At 43.8% G+C, this 23,464-nt stretch overlaps 1 protein-coding gene across 1 annotated transcript in view; it reads left to right on the top strand.

Annotated features, from left to right (window-relative positions):
- Positions 1 to 23,214, top strand: part of col9a3 (collagen, type IX, alpha 3) — a 46,860-nt gene extending 23,646 nt beyond the window's left edge. The window contains exons 29-32 of the mRNA XM_079803126.1: positions 4,457 to 4,511; positions 4,595 to 4,777; positions 7,273 to 7,350; positions 22,416 to 23,214. Of these exons, the coding sequence (XP_079659252.1) occupies positions 4,457 to 4,511; positions 4,595 to 4,777; positions 7,273 to 7,350; positions 22,416 to 22,600 (501 nt within the window). The 3' untranslated portion in view covers positions 22,601 to 23,214. The remainder of the gene's footprint in view (positions 1 to 4,456; positions 4,512 to 4,594; positions 4,778 to 7,272; positions 7,351 to 22,415) is intronic.
- The last annotated feature ends 250 nt before the right edge of the window (positions 23,215 to 23,464 follow it).

The raw sequence follows: 23,464 nt of genomic DNA, 5'->3' as shown, positions 1-23,464 counted from the left end.
TGTGTTGTGATTGCTCTAGACCCCAGATGTGTGTTGTGATTGTGCTCTAGACCCCAGATGTGTGTTGTGATTGTGCTCTAAACCCCAGATGTGTGTTGTGATTGCTCTAGACCCCAGATGTGTGTTGTGATTGTGCTCTAAACCCCAGATGTGTGTTGTGATTGCTCTAGACCCCAGATGTGTGTTGTGATTGTGCTCTAGACCCCAGATGTGTGTTGTGATTGTGCTCTAGACCCCAGATGTGTGTTGTGATTGCTCTAGACCCCAGATGTGTGTTGTGATTGCTCTAGACCCCAGATGTGTGTTGTGATTGTGCTCTAAACCCCAGATGTGTGTTGTGATTGCTCTAGACCCCAGATGTGTGTTGTGATTGTGCTCTAGACCCCAGATGTGTGTTGTGATTGTGCTCTAGACCCCAGATGTGTGTTGTGATTGCTCTAGACCCCAGATGTGTGTTGTGATTGTGCTCTAGACCCCAGATGTGTGTTGTGATTGCTCTAGACCCCAGATGTGTGTTGTGATTGCTCTAGACCCCAGATGTGTGTTGTGATTGCTCTAGACCCCAGATGTGTGTTGTGATTGTGCTCTAGACCCCAGATGTGTGTTGTGATTGTGCTCTAGACCCCAGATGTGTGTTGTAATTGCTCTAGACCCCAGATGTGTGTTGTGATTGTGCTCTAGACCCCAGATGTGTGTTGTGATTGCTCTAGACCCCAGATGTGTGTTGTGATTGTGCTCTAGACCCCAGATGTGTGTTGTGATTGCTCTAGACCCCAGATGTGTGTTGTGATTGCTCTAGACCCCAGATGTGTGTTGTAATTGCTCTAGACCCCAGATGTGTGTTGTGATTGTGCTCTAGACCCCAGATGTGTGTTGTAATTGCTCTAGACCCCAGATGTGTGTTGTGATTGTGCTCTAGACCCCAGATGTGTGTTGTGATTGTGCTCTAGACCTCAGATGTGTGTTGTGATTGCTCTAGACCCCAGATGTGTGTTGTGATTGTGCTCTAGACCCCAGATGTGTGTTGTAATTGCTCTAGACCCCAGATGTGTGTTGTGATTGTGCTCTAGACCCCAGATGTGTGTTGTGATTGCTCTAGACCCCAGATGTGTGTTGTGATTGTGCTCTAGACCCCAGATGTGTGTTGTGATTGCTCTAGACCCCAGATGTGTGTTGTAATTGCTCTAGACCCCAGATGTGTGTTGTAATTGCTCTAGACCCCAGATGTGTGTTGTAATTGCTCTAGACCCCAGATGTGTGTTGTAATTGCTCTAGACCCCAGATGTGTGTTGTGATTGCTCTAGACCCCAGATGTGTGTTGTGATTGCTCTAGACCTCAGATGTGTGTTGTGATTGTGCTCTAGACCCCAGATGTGTGTTGTGATTGCTCTAAACCCCAGATGTGTGTTGTGCTTGCTCTAGACCCCAGATGTGTGTTGTGATTGCTCTAGACCCCAGATGTGTGTTGTGATTGCTCTAGACCCCAGATGTGTGTTGTGATTGCTCTAGACCCCAGATGTGTGTTGTGATTGCTCTAGACCCCAGATGTGTGTTGTGATTGCTCTAGACCCCAGATGTGTGTTGTGATTGCTCTAGACCCCAGATGTGTGTTGTGATTGTTCTAGACCCCAGATGTGTGTTGTGATTGCTCTAGACCCCAGATGTGTGTTGTGATTGCTCTAGACCCCAGATGTGTGTTGTGATTGTTCTAGACCCCAGATGTGTGTTGTGATTGTTCTAGACCCCAGATGTGTGCTGTGATTGCTCTAGACCCCAGATGTGTGTTGTGATTGCTCTAGACCCCAGATGTGTGTGTTGTGATTGTGCTCTAGACCCCAGATGTGTGTTGTGATTGCTCTAGACCCCAGATGTGTGTTGTGATTGCTCTAGACCCCAGATGTGTGTTGTGATTGCTCTAGACCCCAGATGTGTGTTGTGATTGTGCTCTAGACCCCAGATGTGTGTTGTGATTGCTCTAGACCCCAGATGTGTGTTGTGATTGTGCTCTAGACCCCAGATGTGTGTTGTGATTGCTCTAGACCCCAGATGTGTGTTGTGATTGCTCTAGAGCCCAGATGTGTGTTGTGATTGCTCTAGACCCCAGATGTGTGTTGTGATTGCTCTAGACCCCAGATGTGTGTTGTGATTGTGCTCTAGACCCCAGATGTGTGTTGTGATTGTGCTCTAGACCCCAGATGTGTGTTGTGATTGTGCTCTAGACCCCAGATGTGTGTTGTGATTGTGCTCTAGACCCCAGATGTGTGTTGTGATTGCTCTAGACCCCAGATGTGTGTTGTGATTGTGCTCTAGACCCCAGATGTGTGTTGTGATTGCTCTAGACCCCAGATGTGTGTTGTGATTGTGCTCTAGACCCCAGATGTGTGTTGTGATTGTGCTCTAGACCCCAGATGTGTGTTGTGATTGCTCTAGACCCCAGATGTGTGTTGTGATTGCTCTAGACCCCAGATGTGTGTTGTGATTGCTCTAGACCCCAGATGTGTGTTGTGATTGTTCTAGACCCCAGATGTGTGTTGTGATTGCTCTAGACCCCAGATGTGTGTTGTGATTGTTCTAGACCCCAGATGTGTGTTGTGATTGTTCTAGACCCCAGATGTGTGTTGTGATTGCTCTAGACCCCAGATGTGTGTTGTGATTGCTCTAGACCCCAGATGTGTGTTGTGATTGCTCTAGACCCCAGATGTGTGTTGTGATTGTGCTCTAGACCCCAGATGTGTGTTGCGATTGCTCTAGACCCCAGATGTGTGTTGTGATTGCTCTAGACCCCAGATGTGTGTTGCGATTGCTCTAGACCCCAGATGTGTGTTGTGATTGCTCTAGACCCCAGATGTGTGTTGTGATTGTGCTCTAGACCCCATATGTGTGTTGTGATTGCTCTAGACCCCAGATGTGTGTTGTGATTGTGCTCTAGACCCCAGATGTGTGTTGTGATTGCTCTAGACCCCAGATGTGTGTTGTGATTGTTCTAGACCCCAGATGTGTGTTGTGATTGCTCTAGACCCCAGATGTGTGTTGTGATTGCTCTAGACCCCAGATGTGTGTTGTGATTGTGCTCTAGACCCCAGATGTGTGTTGTGATTGTGCTCTAGACCCCAGATGTGTGTTGTGATTGCTCTAGACCCCAGATGTGTGTTGTGATTGCTCTAGACCCCAGATGTGTGTTGTGATTGCTCTAGACCCCAGATGTGTGTTGTGATTGCTCTAGACCCCAGATGTGTGTTGTGATTGCTCTAGACCCCAGATGTGTGTTGTGATTGCTCTAGACCCCAGATGTGTGTTGTGATTGCTCTAGACCCCAGATGTGTGTTGTGATTGTGCTCTAGACCCCAGATGTGTGTTGTGATTGCTCTAGACCCCAGATGTGTGTTGTGATTGCTCTAGACCCCAGATGTGTGTTGTGATTGTGCTCTAGACCCCAGATGTGTGTTGTGATTGTGCTCTAGACCCCAGATGTGTGTTGTGATTGTGCTCTAGACCCCAGATGTGTGTTGTGATTGCTCTAGACCCCAGATGTGTGTTGTGATTGCTCTAGACCCCAGATGTGTGTTGTGATTGTGCTCTAGACCCCAGATGTGTGTTGTGATTGTGCTCTAGACCCCAGATGTGTGTTGTGATTGTGCTCTAGACCCCAGATGTGTGTTGTGATTGCTCTAGAGCCCAGATGTGTGTTGTGATTGCTCTAGAGCCCAGATGTGTGTTGTGATTGCTCTAGAGCCCAGATGTGTGTTGTGATTGCTCTAGAGCCCAGATGTGTGTTGTGATTGCTCTAGACCCCAGATGTGTGTTGTGATTGTGCTCTAGACCCCAGATGTGTGTTGTGATTGCTCTAGAGCCCAGATGTGTGTTGTGATTGCTCTAGACCCCAGATGTGTGTTGTGATTGTGCTCTAGACCCCAGATGTGTGTTGTGATTGCTCTAGAGCCCAGATGTGTGTTGTGATTGCTCTAGAGCCCAGATGTGTGTTGTGATTGCTCTAGAGCCCAGATGTGTGTTGTGATTGCTCTAGACCCCAGATGTGTGTTGTGATTGTGCTCTAGACCCCAGATGTGTGTTGTGATTGCTCTAGACCTCAGATGTGTGTTGTGATTGCTCTAGACCCCAGATGTGTGTTGTGATTGTGCTCTAGACCCCAGATGTGTGTTGTGATTGTGCTCTAGACCCCAGATGTGTGTTGTGATTGCTCTAGACCCCAGATGTGTGTTGTGATTGCTCTAGACCCCAGATGTGTGTTGTGATTGCTCTAGACCCCAGATGTGTGTTGTGATTGTGCTCTAGACCCCAGATGTGTGTTGTGATTGTGCTCTAGACCCCAGATGTGTGTTGTGATTGTGCTCTAGACCCCAGATGTGTGTTGTGATTGCTCTAGACCCCAGATGTGTGTTGTGATTGCTCTAGACCCCAGATGTGTGTTGTGATTGCTCTTGTGCTTCTGTTGTAGGGCAAACTGACGAGTGAGCAGCACATCAGAGAACTGTGTGGCTCAATGATTGATGGTACACTCTTTGTTCACTCTTAAATTGACCAGACTGTATTTCTGAAAAGCTGTCGTCTTACGATCTGCTCATGTTGACCTTAGATCAGATAGCTCAGTTAGCTGCTAATCTGAGAAGACCCCTGGCTCCTGGTGCTGTGGGACGTCCTGGACCAGCGGGGCCTCCAGGAAAGCAAGGAGAAGTGGGGTCCATTGGCCACCCCGGAGCCCTTGGCCCACCAGGCTATAGAGGCCTGCCAGGAGACCTGGGGGATCCAGGCCCTCGAGGTGAGAGACTGCTCATGCTTTTAGTAGTGCTGGGCATCGATTAAAAAAAAAACCTAATTAATCGCACTTTTTCTGTAATTAATCGCAAGTTTTTAATATTGTACATTTTTAATATTTTGATATTGTTACTCTCCAAATTAATGTATAAACAATTTAAAGACAGCATATTTTAAATATGTGTTGTATTGTCATATTTTTATGAATGAAGGCCAGTATCACTGATACTAAAGTCTCTATGAAACATTAATGACGTTACATTACAGTATAACTGAAAGCTCCCAATTTCAACATTTATTAGGCTTTAAAAAAAAACTTTTAATTTAAGTGAACTTAAAACAATCTTTACATAAACCCAAAATAATAAATGTTATATTTACCCATGGCCTTCCCTGTTATACATATACAGAAATCTAATAGTTATCTTTCTTAACTGCATAAATAATAAATGAAATATAGATGAATCATCATTAAAGCTAAAAATTTCTCTGTTCCCGTTGTTCTTTGATGAACATTAATGACATCATCATCAGTGCTACTGTCACTTTAAGAACAGCCGCGGATCTCACGCGCTGTCCCGCGCATCTCATTTCCTCACAACTCTTTAAGTTCATTTAAGACGTTATTTAACTCATTTAAGACTCCTAATATGAGAATACTCAAAATCCTCTGTGTTATTGTTTGTTCAAGAGCAAAAGAGAACTCGATGTGAGCAGGAAACTGACGCGAGTCTATCTATGCGTCGAGTGTGTGTGTGTGTGTCCCTTGATTAGCTGACATGAGACGCATCCACACACACACACACACACACACACACACACACACACACACACACACACACACACACACACACACACACACACACACACACACACACACACTTGTGTCTTGTCGCGCTTGGAAGCATTTACATGAATAAGAGCGAGATGATCATGTAACGCTAAGCAAAAATGGATATAAAAACGGACGCTGCGTTATTTGCGTTAAATATTTTTAATGCGTTAAGCTGAAAAAATTAATCGCCCGCGTTAATTTGCCCAGCCCTAGTTTTTAGTTTATAAGGATAATGTGTGTCGAGAAAATGTAAGCTTCCTGAGTTTTACCTCTAAAGTGTTTCAAGGGCAACAACCAAATCTAGATTTTGACATTTTGAAAATCGAGATGCTACATCGCTGGTTTTTAATCTCGGTCTTGTGGACCCAGAGCTCTTCACAGTTAACAATAAAGTATATAACAATAACATTTAAGCTCATGTAGAGTGAACAAAAAAAAACTTAGGTTGCCACCTGTGCAATAAATCCATTCGGGAAATTTCCTCACAACTAAATATTCCACTCTCAACTGTTAGTGGTGTTATAACAAAGTGGAAGCAATTGGGAACAACAACCACGAAAAGGAAGGCCACATAAAATCACAGAGTGGGGTCAGCGCATGCTGAGGGTCACAGAAGTCACCAACTGAGTCAATAGCTCCAGACCTCCAAACTCCTGTGGCCTTCAGATGAGCTCAAGAACAGTGTGTAGAGCTTCATGCAATGGGTTTCCATGGCTGAGCAGCTCATCCAAGCCTTATATCACCAAGTGCAATGCAAAGTGTGGGATGCAGTGGGGTAAAGCACGCCGCCACTGGACTCTAGAGCAGTAGAGACGTGTTCTCTGAGTGACCAATCACGCTGCTCTGTCTGACAATCCCATGGACGAGTCTGGGTTTGGCGGTCGCCAGGAGAACGGGACTTGCCTGACTGCATTGTGTCAAGTGTAAAGTTTGGTGGAGGGGGGATTATGGGGTAGTTTTTCAGGGGTTGGGCCCTTAGTTCCAGTTAAACCTTTGGCAATATAGTGTATAATTGCAGGATTGCAGTCCAGGATTTAATATGCTTTCATGGTGAATAATGCTTTTTGAATAATGATTGCAGGCTGAATAGAGTTATGCTCACCCCTAGTAGTTCCTAATTGGTTGTTAGGGTGTTCTGGCTGGAATCTACTCGGCCTTTTTTCACCTGTTATCAGCTGCCAATCTGCGCTGGGATTGTTAATGCATGAACTAAAATGAATGCACAGTGAACTCGAAAATGAATTCTATTTAAACATCTTCTGGAAGTGTACAGAATCTCCTGATCCAAAGGCGAAGAAGACACAGAAACAAACAATAGAAGCATTGCTGGCGCTCATGTGATCTAACACGGGCATCAGACATTAAAAGTGCGAGTGAAATGAACCCATGAAGCTCTGGGGGTGTTGATGGACTCCATCTGTGCTTGATCAGTGTTCTGAGTCTGATCCGGATGTAGTCTTTGACAAAAACGTGATTTTTTTAATGCTTTTTTATGAAATGATCAAGTGTTGATTAAAAAGAAGGGTTTTTTGGCACAGAGTACACTTTCTTTAAAAAACTATTTGTTATTACTGTATGTGTATGAACACAGGAACAATGTGATATTCTAACATAAATACATTAACCATAACTGAAATGAATGTCTCTGCATCTGGTTTGTGCAGGCGATGTGGGTGAGCAAGGTGATAAGGGCCCCATGGGTAAAGCCCTCGAAGGGCCCGCTGGAGCCCAGGGGGATCAGGGTATGTACAGTCTTCACAAGCACACTCATATACATATACTCTAATTATCTATGCTTAGCTTTGTGTTATAAGTTCAGTTAATCACCAGCCACTCATCCATGGGAACCGATCCGGGCTGTACTACCACCTCTGGACTAACTAGCACATTTTTACATGCTAACAATTTAGTTAACCCTTAATCGTCCCTTGGGGTCCAGCTGACCCCACTGGACTTTTCCTCCATTTTTTAAAAGTGTTCCCTTCATCTCAGGGCCATGAGACTCGGTGACTTTTCCTAAATAATCTATCTAAACATGCACAAAAAATCTGGGCTTGATTTGGTTGTTCTAAAGTTGTGTAAAAAAAAATTTACCGTTTAAGTCCCTCGGGGTCAGATTGACCCCACATTGAAAATGAATGGGAAAGTGTAAAAAATACATTTTTTTCACTTTTTTTGTCAATTTTTTTTTACTAAATCCAGTATAAATCTGAAAATTTCCACATTTATATCAAGGTCTGGTCCTAGAGCATAAACACAAAGTAGAACGAACTTTCTATCTCATACACACACACGTACACACACACACACAAACATACATATGTGTGTGACTGCAACAGAGAGTATTTTATTAAAATTGGCTAATAAAATCAACAAAACTGGCATAAATCTGAAAGATTTTCATACATAAATGAAGTACTAATACTAGAGCACAAATGCAATATGGAACAAGCATGTTCACTCACACGCACACACACACAAACACAAACACAGGTGTCTGGAGCATTTTTTTGGATTTTGGCAATGAATGGGAAAATGTAAAAAATGCTTTTTTTCACTTTGTTTGTAAAAAAAAATCAACTAAATTCAGTATAAATCTGAAAATGTCTACATTTATATCAAGATCTGGTCCTAGAGCATAAACACAAAGTGGAACGAACTTTCTGTCTCATACACACACGCACACACACACAAACAAACACACACATGTGTGTGACTGTAACAGAGAGCATTTTTATAGAAACTGGCAAATAAAATCAACAAAACTGGCATAAATCTGAAAAAATCCCATACATAAATGAAGGACAAATACTAGAGCACAAATGCATCATGGAACGATCATAAGAAAGAGAGAGAAAAGGGCAAATAAAAGACAGATGAAAGGCAGCTTAACTTCTGCATAACTTCCCTATGGACCTCTATTGGATAATGTGGTCATTGCACTCTCTCTCTTTCTCTTTAACTATAATTCCTAAAGTTTTTCCACAAACCTACAGATGGCGGTATTCTATCCCTAACACATAGAGCAATGTCCAAAAACTATTTATATTTATTTAAGATCATCATTCAAGTGATTTTTTCATAAAAAAATATTTTTTAATGAGCCAATTTATGACATAGTTAAGTATTTGTGCAGTAAATAGGTAAAAAACTACCAAATACCCACAAAAACACAGCATAAATGTATAGTTGAGAAGTAAATAAAAAAAATGATATATAGTTTTCCATGTAAAAAAATTATATTTCCTTATGCAATCGCTCTGTAAAAGTTTGGGGTCTATCTGAGCCCAAGGGACTCAAACGTAAACCCTACTTGAGGGACGATTAAGGGTTAAGTGTGTTTTTTTAAATGTAATTTAACATAAATGTTAAAGGAACACTAGGCTGAAAATAGGCTCATTTTACAAGTCCCCTAGTTGAGTTTTACCGTTTTTGGATCTGATCTTTGTATCTGCACTTTTAGCATTAGCTTAGCATACATCATTGATTCTGATTAGTCCATTAGCATTTCATTCAAAAAATGACCAAAGACACTTTCAATATTTTTCCTATTTAAAACTTGACTCTTCTACAGTTACATCGTGTGCCAAGACCAACTGAAAATGAAAAGTTGTGATTTTCTACACCTATATGGCTAGGAACTACTTTCTCATTCCTGCGTAATAGTCGCGGATCTTAGTCACAGCTAAATCCACAACACACAGAACCATGGCTAATCACAGCTAAATCCACAACACACAGAACCATGGCTAATCACAGCTAAATCCACAACACACAGAACCATGGCCAATCACACAGCTAAATCCACAACACACAGAACCATGGCCAATCACAGCTAAAGCCACAACACACAGAACCATGGCCAATCACAGCTAAATCCACAACACACAGAACCATGGCTAATCACAGCTAAATCCACAACACACAGAACCATGGCCAATCACAGCTAAATCCACAACACACAGAACCATGGCCAATCACAACTAAATCCACAACACACAGAACCATGGCCAATCACAGCTAAATCCACAACACACAGAACCATGGCCAATCACAGCTAAATCCACAACACACAGAACCATGGCCAATCACAGCTAAATCCACAACACACAGAACCATGGCCAATCACAGCTAAATCCACAACACACAGAACCATGGCCAATCACAGCTAAATCCACAACACACAGAACCATGGCCAATCACAGCTAAATCCACAACACACAGAACCATGGCCAATCACAGCTAAATCCACAACACACAGAACCATGGCCAATCACAGCTAAATCCACAACACACAGAACCATGGCCAATCACAGCTAAAGCCACAACACACAGAACCATGGCCAATCACAGCTAAAGCCACAACACACAGAACCATGGCCAATCACAGCTAAATCCACAACACACAGAACCATGGCCAATCACAGCTAAATCCACAACACACAGAACCATGGCCAATCACAGCTAAATCCACAACACACAGAACCATGGCCAATCACAGCTAAATCCACAACACACAGAACCATGGCTAATCACAGCTAAATCCACAACACACAGAACCATGGCTAATCACAGCTAAAGCCACAACACACAGAACCATGGCTAATCACAGCTAAAGCCACAACACACAGAACCATGGCTAATCACAGCTAAATCCACAACACACAGAACCATGGCTAATCACAGCTAAATCCACAACACACAGAACCATGGCCAATCACAGCTAAATCCACAACACACAGAACCATGGCCAATCACAGCTAAATCCACAACACACAGAACCATGGCCAATCACAGCTAAATCCACAACACACAGAACCATGGCCAATCACAGCTAAATCCACAACACACAGAACCATGGCCAATCACAGCTAAATCCACAACACACAGAACCATGGCTAATCACAGCTAAATCCACAACACACAGAACCATGGCTAATCACACAGCTAAATCCACAACACACAGAACCATGGCCAATCACAGCTAAATCCACAACACACAGAACCATGGCCAATCACAGCTAAATCCACAACACACAGAACCATGGCCAATCACAGCTAAAGCCACAACACACAGAACCATGGCCAATCACAGCTAAATCCACAACACACAGAACCATGGCCAATCACAGCTAAATCCACAACACACAGAACCATGGCCAATCACAGCTAAATCCACAACACACAGAACCATGGCCAATCACAGCTAAATCCACAACACACAGAACCATGACTAATCACAGCTAAATCCACAACACACAGAACCATGGCCAATCACAGCTAAATCCACAACACACAGAACCATGGCCAATCACAGCTAAATCCACAACACACAGAACCATGACTAATCACAGCTAAATCCACAACACACAGAACCATGGCCAATCACAGCTAAATCCACAACACACAGAACCATGGCCAATCACAGCTAAATCCACAACACACAGAACCATGGCCAATCACAGCTAAATCCACAACACACAGAACCATGGCCAATCACAGCTAAATCCACAACACACAGAACCATGGCTAATCACAGCTAAATCCACAACACACAGAACCATGGCCAATCACAGCTAAATCCACAACACACAGAACCATGGCTAATCACAGCTAAATCCACAACACACAGAACCATGGCCAATCACAGCTAAATCCACAACACACAGAACCATGGCTAATCACAGCTAAATCCACAACACACAGAACCATGGCCAATCACAGCTAAATCCACAACACACAGAACCATGGCCAATCACAGCTAAATCCACAACACACAGAACCATGGCCAATCACAGCTAAAGCCACAACACACAGAACCATGGCTAATCACAGCTAAATCCACAACACACAGAACCATGGCTAATCACAGCTAAATCCACAACACACAGAACCATGGCCAATCACAGCTAAATCCACAACACACAGAACCATGGCCAATCACAGCTAAATCCACAACACACAGAACCATGGCCAATCACAGCTAAATCCACAACACACAGAACCATGGCCAATCACAGCTAAATCCACAACACACAGAACCATGGCTAATCACAGCTAAATCCACAACACACAGAACCATGGCTAATCACAGCTAAATCCACAACACACAGAACCATGGCCAATCACAGCTAAATCCACAACACACAGAACCATGGCTAATCACAGCTAAATCCACAACACACAGAACCATGGCCAATCACAGCTAAATCCACAACACACAGAACCATGGCTAATCACAGCTAAATCCACAACACACAGAACCATGGCTAATCACAGCTAAATCCACAACACACAGAACCATGGCCAATCACAGCTAAATCCACAACACACAGAACCATGGCTAATCACAGCTAAATCCACAACACACAGAACCATGGCCAATCACAGCTAAATCCACAACACACAGAACCATGGCCAATCACAGCTAAATCCACAACACACAGAACCATGGCCAATCACAGCTAAAGCCACAACACACAGAACCATGGCTAATCACAGCTAAATCCACAACACACAGAACCATGGCTAATCACAGCTAAAGCCACAACACACAGAACCATGGCCAATCACAGCTAAATCCACAACACACAGAACCATGGCCAATCACAGCTAAATCCACAACACACAGAACCATGGCCAATCACAGCTAAATCCACAACACACAGAACCATGGCCAATCACAGCTAAATCCACAACACACAGAACCATGGCTAATCACAGCTAAATCCACAACACACAGAACCATGGCCAATCACAGCTAAATCCACAACACACAGAACCATGGCTAATCACAGCTAAATCCACAACACACAGAACCATGGCTAATCACAGCTAAAGCCACAACACACAGAACCATGGCCAATCACAGCTAAATCCACAACACACAGAACCATGACTAATCACAGCTAAATCCACAACACACAGAACCATGGCCAATCACAGCTAAAGCCACAACACACAGAACCATGACTAATCACAGCTAAATCCACAACACACAGAACCATGGCCAATCACAGCTAAATCCACAACACACAGAACCATGGCCAATCACAGCTAAATCCACAACACACAGAACCATGGCCAATCACAGCTAAATTCACAACACACAGAACCATGGCCAATCACAGCTAAATCCACAACACACAGAACCATGGCCAATCACAGCTAAAGCCACAACACACAGAACCATGGCCAATCACAGCTAAATCCACAACACACAGAACCATGGCCAATCACAGCTAAAGCCACAACACACAGAACCATGGCTAATCACAGCTAAATCCACAACACACAGAACCATGGCCAATCACAGCTAAATCCACAACACACAGAACCATGACTAATCACAGCTAAATCCACAACACACAGAACCATGGCCAATCACAGCTAAATCCACAACACACAGAACCATGACTAATCACAGCTAAATCCACAACACACAGAACCATGGCCAATCACAGCTAAAGCCACAACACACAGAACCATGGCCAATCACAGCTAAATCCACAACACACAGAACCATGGCCAATCACAGCTAAATCCACAACACACAGAACCATGGCCAATCACAGCTAAATCCACAACACACAGAACCATGGCCAATCACAGCTAAATCCACAACACACAGAACCATGGCCAATCACAGCTAAAGCCTCAACACACAGAACCATGGCCAATCACAGCTAAATCCACAACACACAGAACCATGACTAATCACAGCTAAATCCACAACACACAGAACCATGGCCAATCACAGCTAAAGCCACAACACACAGAACCATGGCCAATCACAGCTAAATCCACAACACACAGAACCATGGCCAATCACAGCTAAATCCACAACACACAGAACCATGGCCAATCACAGCTAAATCCACAACACACAGAACCATGGCCAATCACAGCTAAATCCACAACACACAGAACCATGGCCAATCACAGCTAAAGCCACAACACACAGAACCATGGCTAATCACAGCTAAATCCACAACACACAGAACCATGGCCAATCACAGCTAAATCCACAACACACAGAACCATGACTAATCACAGCTAAATCCACAACACACAGAACCATGGCCAATCACAGCTAAAGCCACAACACACAGAACCATGGCCAATCACAGCTAAATCCACAACACACAGAACCATGGCTAATCACAGCTAAAGCCACAACACACAGAACCATGGCTAATCACAGCTAAAGCCACAACACACAGAACCATGGCTAATCACAGCTAAATCCACAACACACAGAACCATGGCCAATCACAGCTAAATCCACAACACACAGAACCATGGCCAATCACAGCTAAATCCACAACACACAGAACCATGGCTAATCACAGCTAAAGCCACAACACACAGAACCATGGCCAATCACAGCTAAATCCACAACACACAGAACCATGGCCAATCACAGCTAAATCCACAACACACAGAACCATGGCCAATCACAGCTAAAGCCACAACACACAGAACCATGGCCAATCACAGCTAAATCCACAACACACAGAACCATGGCTAATCACAGCTAAATCCACAACACACAGAACCATGGCCAATCACAGCTAAATCCACAACACACAGAACCATGGCCAATCACAGCTAAATCCACAACACACAGAACCATGGCCAATCACACAGCTAAATCCACAACACACAGAACCATGGCCAATCACACAGCTAAATCCACAACACACAGAACCATGGCCAATCACAGCTAAAGCCACAACACACAGAACCATGGCCAATCACAGCTAAATCCACAACACACAGAACCATGGCTAATCACAGCTAAATCCACAACACACAGAACCATGGCCAATCACAGCTAAATCCACAACACACAGAACCATGGCCAATCACAGCTAAATCCACAACACACAGAACCATGGCCAATCACAGCTAAATCCACAACACACAGAACCATGGCCAATCACAGCTAAATCCACAACACACAGAACCATGGCCAATCACAGCTAAATCCACAACACACAGAACCATGGCCAATCACAGCTAAATCCACAACACACAGAACCATGGCCAATCACAGCTAAATCCACAACACACAGAACCATGGCCAATCACAGCTAAATCCACAACACACAGAACCATGGCCAATCACAGCTAAATCCACAACACACAGAACCATGGCCAATCACAGCTAAAGCCACAACACACAGAACCATGGCCAATCACAGCTAAAGCCACAACACACAGAACCATGGCCAATCACAGCTAAATCCACAACACACAGAACCATGGCCAATCACAGCTAAATCCACAACACACAGAACCATGGCCAATCACAGCTAAATCCACAACACACAGAACCATGGCCAATCACAGCTAAATCCACAACACACAGAACCATGGCTAATCACAGCTAAATCCACAACACACAGAACCATGGCTAATCACAGCTAAAGCCACAACACACAGAACCATGGCTAATCACAGCTAAAGCCACAACACACAGAACCATGGCTAATCACAGCTAAATCCACAACACACAGAACCATGGCTAATCACAGCTAAATCCACAACACACAGAACCATGGCCAATCACAGCTAAATCCACAACACACAGAACCATGGCCAATCACAGCTAAATCCACAACACACAGAACCATGGCCAATCACAGCTAAAGCCACAACACACAGAACCATGGCCAATCACAGCTAAATCCACAACACACAGAACCATGGCCAATCACAGCTAAATCCACAACACACAGAACCATGGCCAATCACAGCTAAATCCACAACACACAGAACCATGGCCAATCACAGCTAAATCCACAACACACAGAACCATGGCCAATCACAGCTAAATCCACAACACACAGAACCATGGCTAATCACAGCTAAATCCACAACACACAGAACCATGGCTAATCACACAGCTAAATCCACAACACACAGAACCATGGCCAATCACAGCTAAATCCACAACACACAGAACCATGGCCAATCACAGCTAAATCCACAACACACAGAACCATGGCCAATCACAGCTAAAGCCACAACACACAGAACCATGGCCAATCACAGCTAAATCCACAACACACAGAACCATGGCCAATCACAGCTAAATCCACAACACACAGAACCATGGCCAATCACAGCTAAATCCACAACACACAGAACCATGGCCAATCACAGCTAAATCCACAACACACAGAACCATGACTAATCACAGCTAAATCCACAACACACAGAACCATGGCCAATCACAGCTAAATCCACAACACACAGAACCATGGCCAATCACAGCTAAATCCACAACACACAGAACCATGACTAATCACAGCTAAATCCACAACACACAGAACCATGGCCAATCACAGCTAAATCCACAACACACAGAACCATGGCCAATCACAGCTAAATCCACAACACACAGAACCATGGCCAATCACAGCTAAATCCACAACACACAGAACCATGGCCAATCACAGCTAAATCCACAACACACAGAACCATGGCTAATCACAGCTAAATCCACAACACACAGAACCATGGCCAATCACAGCTAAATCCACAACACACAGAACCATGGCTAATCACAGCTAAATCCACAACACACAGAACCATGGCCAATCACAGCTAAATCCACAACACACAGAACCATGGCTAATCACAGCTAAATCCACAACACACAGAACCATGGCCAATCACAGCTAAATCCACAACACACAGAACCATGGCCAATCACAGCTAAATCCACAACACACAGAACCATGGCCAATCACAGCTAAAGCCACAACACACAGAACCATGGCTAATCACAGCTAAATCCACAACACACAGAACCATGGCTAATCACAGCTAAATCCACAACACACAGAACCATGGCCAATCACAGCTAAATCCACAACACACAGAACCATGGCCAATCACAGCTAAATCCACAACACACAGAACCATGGCCAATCACAGCTAAATCCACAACACACAGAACCATGGCCAATCACAGCTAAATCCACAACACACAGAACCATGGCCAATCACAGCTAAATCCACAACACACAGAACCATGGCTAATCACAGCTAAATCCACAACACACAGAACCATGGCTAATCACAGCTAAATCCACAACACACAGAACCATGGCCAATCACAGCTAAATCCACAACACACAGAACCATGGCTAATCACAGCTAAATCCACAACACACAGAACCATGGCCAATCACAGCTAAATCCACAACACACAGAACCATGGCTAATCACAGCTAAATCCACAACACACAGAACCATGGCTAATCACAGCTAAATCCACAACACACAGAACCATGGCCAATCACAGCTAAATCCACAACACACAGAACCATGACTAATCACAGCTAAATCCACAACACACAGAACCATGGCCAATCACAGCTAAATCCACAACACACAGAACCATGACTAATCACAGCTAAATCCACAACACACAGAACCATGGCCAATCACAGCTAAAGCCACAACACACAGAACCATGGCCAATCACAGCTAAATCCACAACACACAGAACCATGGCCAATCACAGCTAAATCCACAACACACAGAACCATGGCCAATCACAGCTAAATCCACAACACACAGAACCATGGCCAATCACAGCTAAATCCACAACACACAGAACCATGACTAATCACAGCTAAATCCACAACACACAGAACCATGGCCAATCACAGCTAAAGCCACAACACACAGAACCATGGCCAATCACAGCTAAATCCACAACACACAGAACCATGGCTAATCACAGCTAAAGCCACAACACACAGAACCATGGCTAATCACAGCTAAAGCCACAACACACAGAACCATGGCTAATCACAGCTAAATCCACAACACACAGAACCATGGCCAATCACAGCTAAATCCACAACACACAGAACCATGGCCAATCACAGCTAAATCCACAACACACAGAACCATGGCTAATCACAGCTAAAGCCACAACACACAGAACCATGGCCAATCACAGCTAAATCCACAACACACAGAACCATGGCCAATCACAGCTAAATCCACAACACACAGAACCATGGCCAATCACAGCTAAAGCCACAACACACAGAACCATGGCCAATCACAGCTAAATCCACAACACACAGAACCATGGCTAATCACAGCTAAATCCACAACACACAGAACCATGACTAATCACAGCTAAATCCACAACACACAGAACCATGGCCAATCACAGCTAAAGCCACAACACACAGAACCATGGCCAATCACAGCTAAATCCACAACACACAGAACCATGGCCAATCACAGCTAAATCCACAACACACAGAACCATGGCTAATCACAGCTAAAGCCACAACACACAGAACCATGGCCAATCACAGCTAAATCCACAACACACAGAACCATGGCCAATCACAGCTAAATCCACAACACACAGAACCATGGCCAATCACAGCTAAATCCACAACACACAGAACCATGGCTAATCACAGCTAAAGCCACAACACACAGAACCATGGCTAATCACAGCTAAAGCCACAACACACAGAACCATGGCTAATCACAGCTAAATCCACAACACACAGAACCATGGCCAATCACAGCTAAATCCACAACACACAGAACCATGGCTAATCACAGCTAAATCCACAACACACAGATCCATGGCTAATCACAGCTAAATCCACAACACACAGAACCATGGCCAATCACAGCTAAATCCACAACACATAGAACCATGGCCAATCACAGCTAAATCCACAACACACAGAACCATGGCTAATCACAGCTAAATCCACAACACACAGAACCATGGCTAATCACAGCTAAATCCACAACACACAGAACCATGGCTAATCACAGCTAAATCCACAACACACAGAACCATGGCCAATCACAGCTAAATCCACAACACACAGAACCATGGCCAATCACAGCTAAATCCACAACACACAGAACCATGGCCAATCACAGCTAAATCCACAACACACAGAACCATGGCCAATCACAGCTAAATACACAACACACAGAACCATGGCTAATCACAGATAAAGCCACAACACACAGAACCATGGCCAATCACAGCTAAATCCACAACACACAGAACCATGGCTAATCACAGCTAAATCCACAACACACAGAACCATGGCCAATCACAGCTAAAGCCACAACACACAGAACCATGGCTAATCACAGCTAAATCCACAACACACAGAACCATGGCCAATCACAGCTAAATCCACAACACACAGAACCATGGCTAATCACAGCTAAATCCACAACACACAGAACCATGGCCAATCACAGCTAAATCCACAACACACAGAACCATGGCCAATCACAGCTAAAGCCACAACACACAGAACCATGGCTAATCACAGCTAAAGCCACAACACACAGAACCATGGCTAATCACAGATAAAGCCACAACACACAGAACCATGGCCAATCACAGCTAAATCCACAACACACAGAACCATGGCTAATCACAGCTAAATCCACAACACACAGAACCATGGCTAATCACAGCTAAATCCACAACACACAGAACCATGGCCAATCACAGCTAAATCCACAACACACAGAACCATGGCTAATCACAGCTAAATCCACAACACACAGAACCATGGCTAATCACAGCTAAATCCACAACACACAGAACCATGGCCAATCACAGCTAAATCCACAACACACAGAACCATGGCTAATCACAGCTAAATCCACAACACACAGAACCATGGCCAATCACAGCTAAATCCACAACACACAGAACCATGGCCAATCACAGCTAAATCCACAACACACAGAACCATGGCCAATCACAGCTAAAGCCACAACACACAGAACCATGGCCAATCACAGCTAAATCCACAACACACAGAACCATGGCCAATCACAGCTAAAGCCACAACACACAGAACCATGGCCAATCACAGCTAAATCCACAACACACAGAACCATGGCCAATCACAGCTAAATCCACAACACACAGAACCATGGCCAATCACAGCTAAATCCACAACACACAGAACCATGGCCAATCACAGCTAAATCCACAACACACAGAACCATGGCTAATCACAGATAAAGCCACAACACACAGAACCATGGCCAATCACAGCTAAATCCACAACACACAGAACCATGGCTAATCACAGCTAAATCCACAACACACAGAACCATGGCCAATCACAGCTAAAGCCACAACACACAGAACCATGGCTAATCACAGCTAAATCCACAACACACAGAACCATGGCTAATCACAGCTAAATCCACAACACACAGAACCATGGCCAATCACAGCTAAATCCACAACACACAGAACCATGGCCAATCACAGCTAAATCCACAACACACAGAACCATGGCTAATCACAGCTAAAGCCACAACACACAGAACCATGGCCAATCACAGCTAAATCCACAACACACAGAACCATGGCTAATCACAGCTAAAGCCACAACACACAGAACCATGGCCAATCACAGCTAAATCCACAACACACAGAACCATGGCTAATCACAGCTAAATCCACAACACACAGAACCATGGCCAATCACAGCTAAAGCCACAACACACAGAACCATGGCTAATCACAGCTAAATCCACAACACACAGAACCATGGCTAATCACAGCTAAATCCACAACACACAGAACCATGGCCAATCACAGCTAAATCCACAACACACAGAACCATGGCCAATCACAGCTAAATCCACAACACACAGAACCATGGCTAATCACAGCTAAAGCCACAACACACAGAACCATGGTCAATCACAGCTAAATCCACAACACAATTTGTCGGCTGCAAGCCTGAAACTTTCTCTGCAACTACACAAACTTAGTGCCGGTCACATTGAAAGTTCCCGAGCTGGGCTACTTTCAGACGCTGTAATATCATTGCCATGGTACGGCCGCGAAGATCCGCGACTATTACACAGGAATGAGAAAGTAGTTCCTAGCCATATCGGTGTAGAAAATAACAACTTTTCATTTTCAGTTGGTCTTAGCACACGATGTAACTGTAGAAGAGTCAAGTTTTAAATAGGAAAAATATTGAAAGTGTCTTTGGTCATTTTTTGAATGAGATGCTAATGGACTGATCAGAATCAATGATGTATGCTAAGCTATGCTAAAAGTGCTACCGCCAGATACAAAGATCGGCTCCAAAAACGGTAAAACTCAACTATTTAACTCTAGGGCACTTGTAAAATGAGCCTATTTTCAAAAAAAGTGGAGTGTTCCTTTAAGCAAGTTTTCATTTTACTTAATAAGGTACATTTACATACAGTTGACAAGCTACAACAAACTATTTATTTGACTCTTCATGTGTGTTTTCCAACGCCTGGTCCACTTTGAAAAGAGAAAATGGCCACTGGAGTCACACTTAACTGAACTTATGAAAGTCCAACACAAAGCTGAGCATAGATCATTACAGTATATGAGAAATCAGTCATAGAGTCAAGAGATGTCACTGTACCGGATCTGGAAGTGTTGTCTTATTAGGGAGCATAAATCTTCAGCGTAGTGTTTTAGTCAGGGCCACCTAATCTGAGATCAAGACCAGAGTGTTTTGAGACCAAGACAAGACCAAGAATTTGAGGGTTTGAGACAAGACCAGACCAGCACTCCTCAAATTCATCAAGATCCACATTACCGTTTGAGAAATGACTATCAATAATATAAGTAGATTATATTAAATATAATTAGAATAAGACACTATATAGAGCTTTTACCAATCAAATCATTAAAGGGTTAGTTCACCCAAAAATGTAAATTCTGTCATTAATTCCTCTCCCACATGTGGTTGGACACCCGTCAGACCTCCGTTCATCTTCAGACACAAATGAAGATATTTTAGTGTAAATCTGATGCTCTGAAAGGCCTCCATTGGCTCAATGCACGGTTCACTCTCAAGACCCTTAAAAGACACTAAAGACTAAAGTTACAAAGTCCATCTCACTGCAGTGGTTCTACAATAACTTTATGAATCGGCGAGAATAGTTTTTGTGCGCAAAAAAACCCTAAATAACGACTTATATAGTGATGACGATTTCAAAACACGGCCTCATGAAGCTTCGAAGCGTTATGAATCAGTCAGTCGATTCATGATTCGGATCGCGTGTCAAACTGCTGAAATTTGGCGATTCAAACCGCTGAATCGACTCACTGATTCATAACGCTCTGAACCGCTGAATCGACTCACTGATTCATAACGCTCTGAACCGCTGAATCGACTCACTGATTCATAACGCTCTGAACCGCCTCACTGATTCATAACGCTCTGAACCGCTGAATCGACTCACTGATTTATAACGCTCTGAACCGCTGAATCGACTCACTGATTCATAACGCTCTGAACCGCTGAATCGACTCACTGATTCATAACGCTTCGAAGCTTCATGAGGCCGTGTTTTGAAATCGTCATCACTATATTAGTCGTTATTTAGGGTTTTTTTGCGCACAAAAACTATTCTCGTCTTCATAAAGTTATTGTAGAGCCGCTGTAGTGAGATGGACTTTGTAACGACGTCTTTAGTGTCTTTTAAGGGTCTTGAGAGTGAACCGTGCATTGAGCCAATGGAGGCCTTTCAGAGCATCAGATTTACACTAAAATATCTTCATTTGTGTCTGAAGATGAACGGAGGTCTGACGGGTGTCCAACCACATGAGGGTGAGGAATTAATGACAGAATTTACATTTTTGGGTGAACTAACCCTTTAAGTCACTTATAGTCAGCAAACAGACGTGCGATTCTTTGTTCTTTTCCAGTTCCCTGCGAATCATGGTCTTATATTGTTCTAATCGTTGCTTCTCTGTGGCCCTCAGGTCTGCCAGGCGCTCATGGTATGGTCAAAGATGGCCGAGACGGAGCACCTGGAGATCCAGGAGAGCCAGGAGAAGCCGGAAGAGCCGGAAGAACGGGACACCAGGGATCTCCGGGAATCTGTGACACTTCAGCGTGCCAAGGAGCAGCGGTTCACGGGAAGTCCTCCAACCCCAAGAACCATTAACAGCAGAAAGAGCGTCCCTTTAGGAGAGCTCTGGGAGGAGAAGCGGAACTGGAGAAGTGTCAGCGTTTCCAGAGCTGAACAAACGTTGAGCTTGAGAGCGGCATGTTCAAGATTCGGTGTGACTCAAGAACATCCTCAGGCTTGAAGCACCAGCACGTGTAGATACAGCAGAAGAACACACACATCACACCGTCAAACGAGCTGAAAATATCTCAATCCTTGTAACGATATCTCAATCCTTGTACATTTAAAGTGTATCGTTTCGGGAGCGCTTTTACAGCGCCGCAAAATCTGAAAAAAGTCTTGTTTGAGGCAGCAAGAAACGAACAGATATATTGGATGTATTAATGAAAACCCTGCCATTTAATTCTTACATTTAGTTTCAAATTCCACCGTTTGATGAACGAGATGCTTCAGACACACTTCCTGTAAAATATGTCATTGGCCATCTGTGGGCTTTATCAGCCGTATCCACTAGATACTGGTGCTGTAACTATTAAATATGATTTTAAATACTATTTATTATTTCTGAGTTACTGTTGTGTGTACAGCGAGTTTCTACAGCATGGTATTGTAAGAACAACTGAATAAAGCCACTTTTCAGTAAATCATAGAGCTCATGTCTCTGAACCGTTCAATAACACACCAATGCATTAAATAGATCATATTTATTGAAATGACTTTTCATACATTAATACAACAAGGGCCGTGCCTTTCAAACAAACAAGGCATAAAAATACAAGCCATTAATAAAAATGCACATGACAGATTTTCTCTGCATGACAGTATAATGTCTCAAAACAATCAACAGTGTGTGAAGCCTCGTTCTCCACTCGACCTGGCCTATCAGAACTAACTGAGGGA

The sequence above is a fragment of the Gobio gobio genome (assembly GCF_949357685.1).
Source record: "Gobio gobio genome assembly, chromosome: 21".
NCBI classification, from domain to species: domain Eukaryota; kingdom Metazoa; phylum Chordata; class Actinopteri; order Cypriniformes; family Gobionidae; genus Gobio; species Gobio gobio.
Note: the sequence above shows the minus strand (reverse complement) of the source record. Positions and strands in the feature narration are given on the sequence as shown.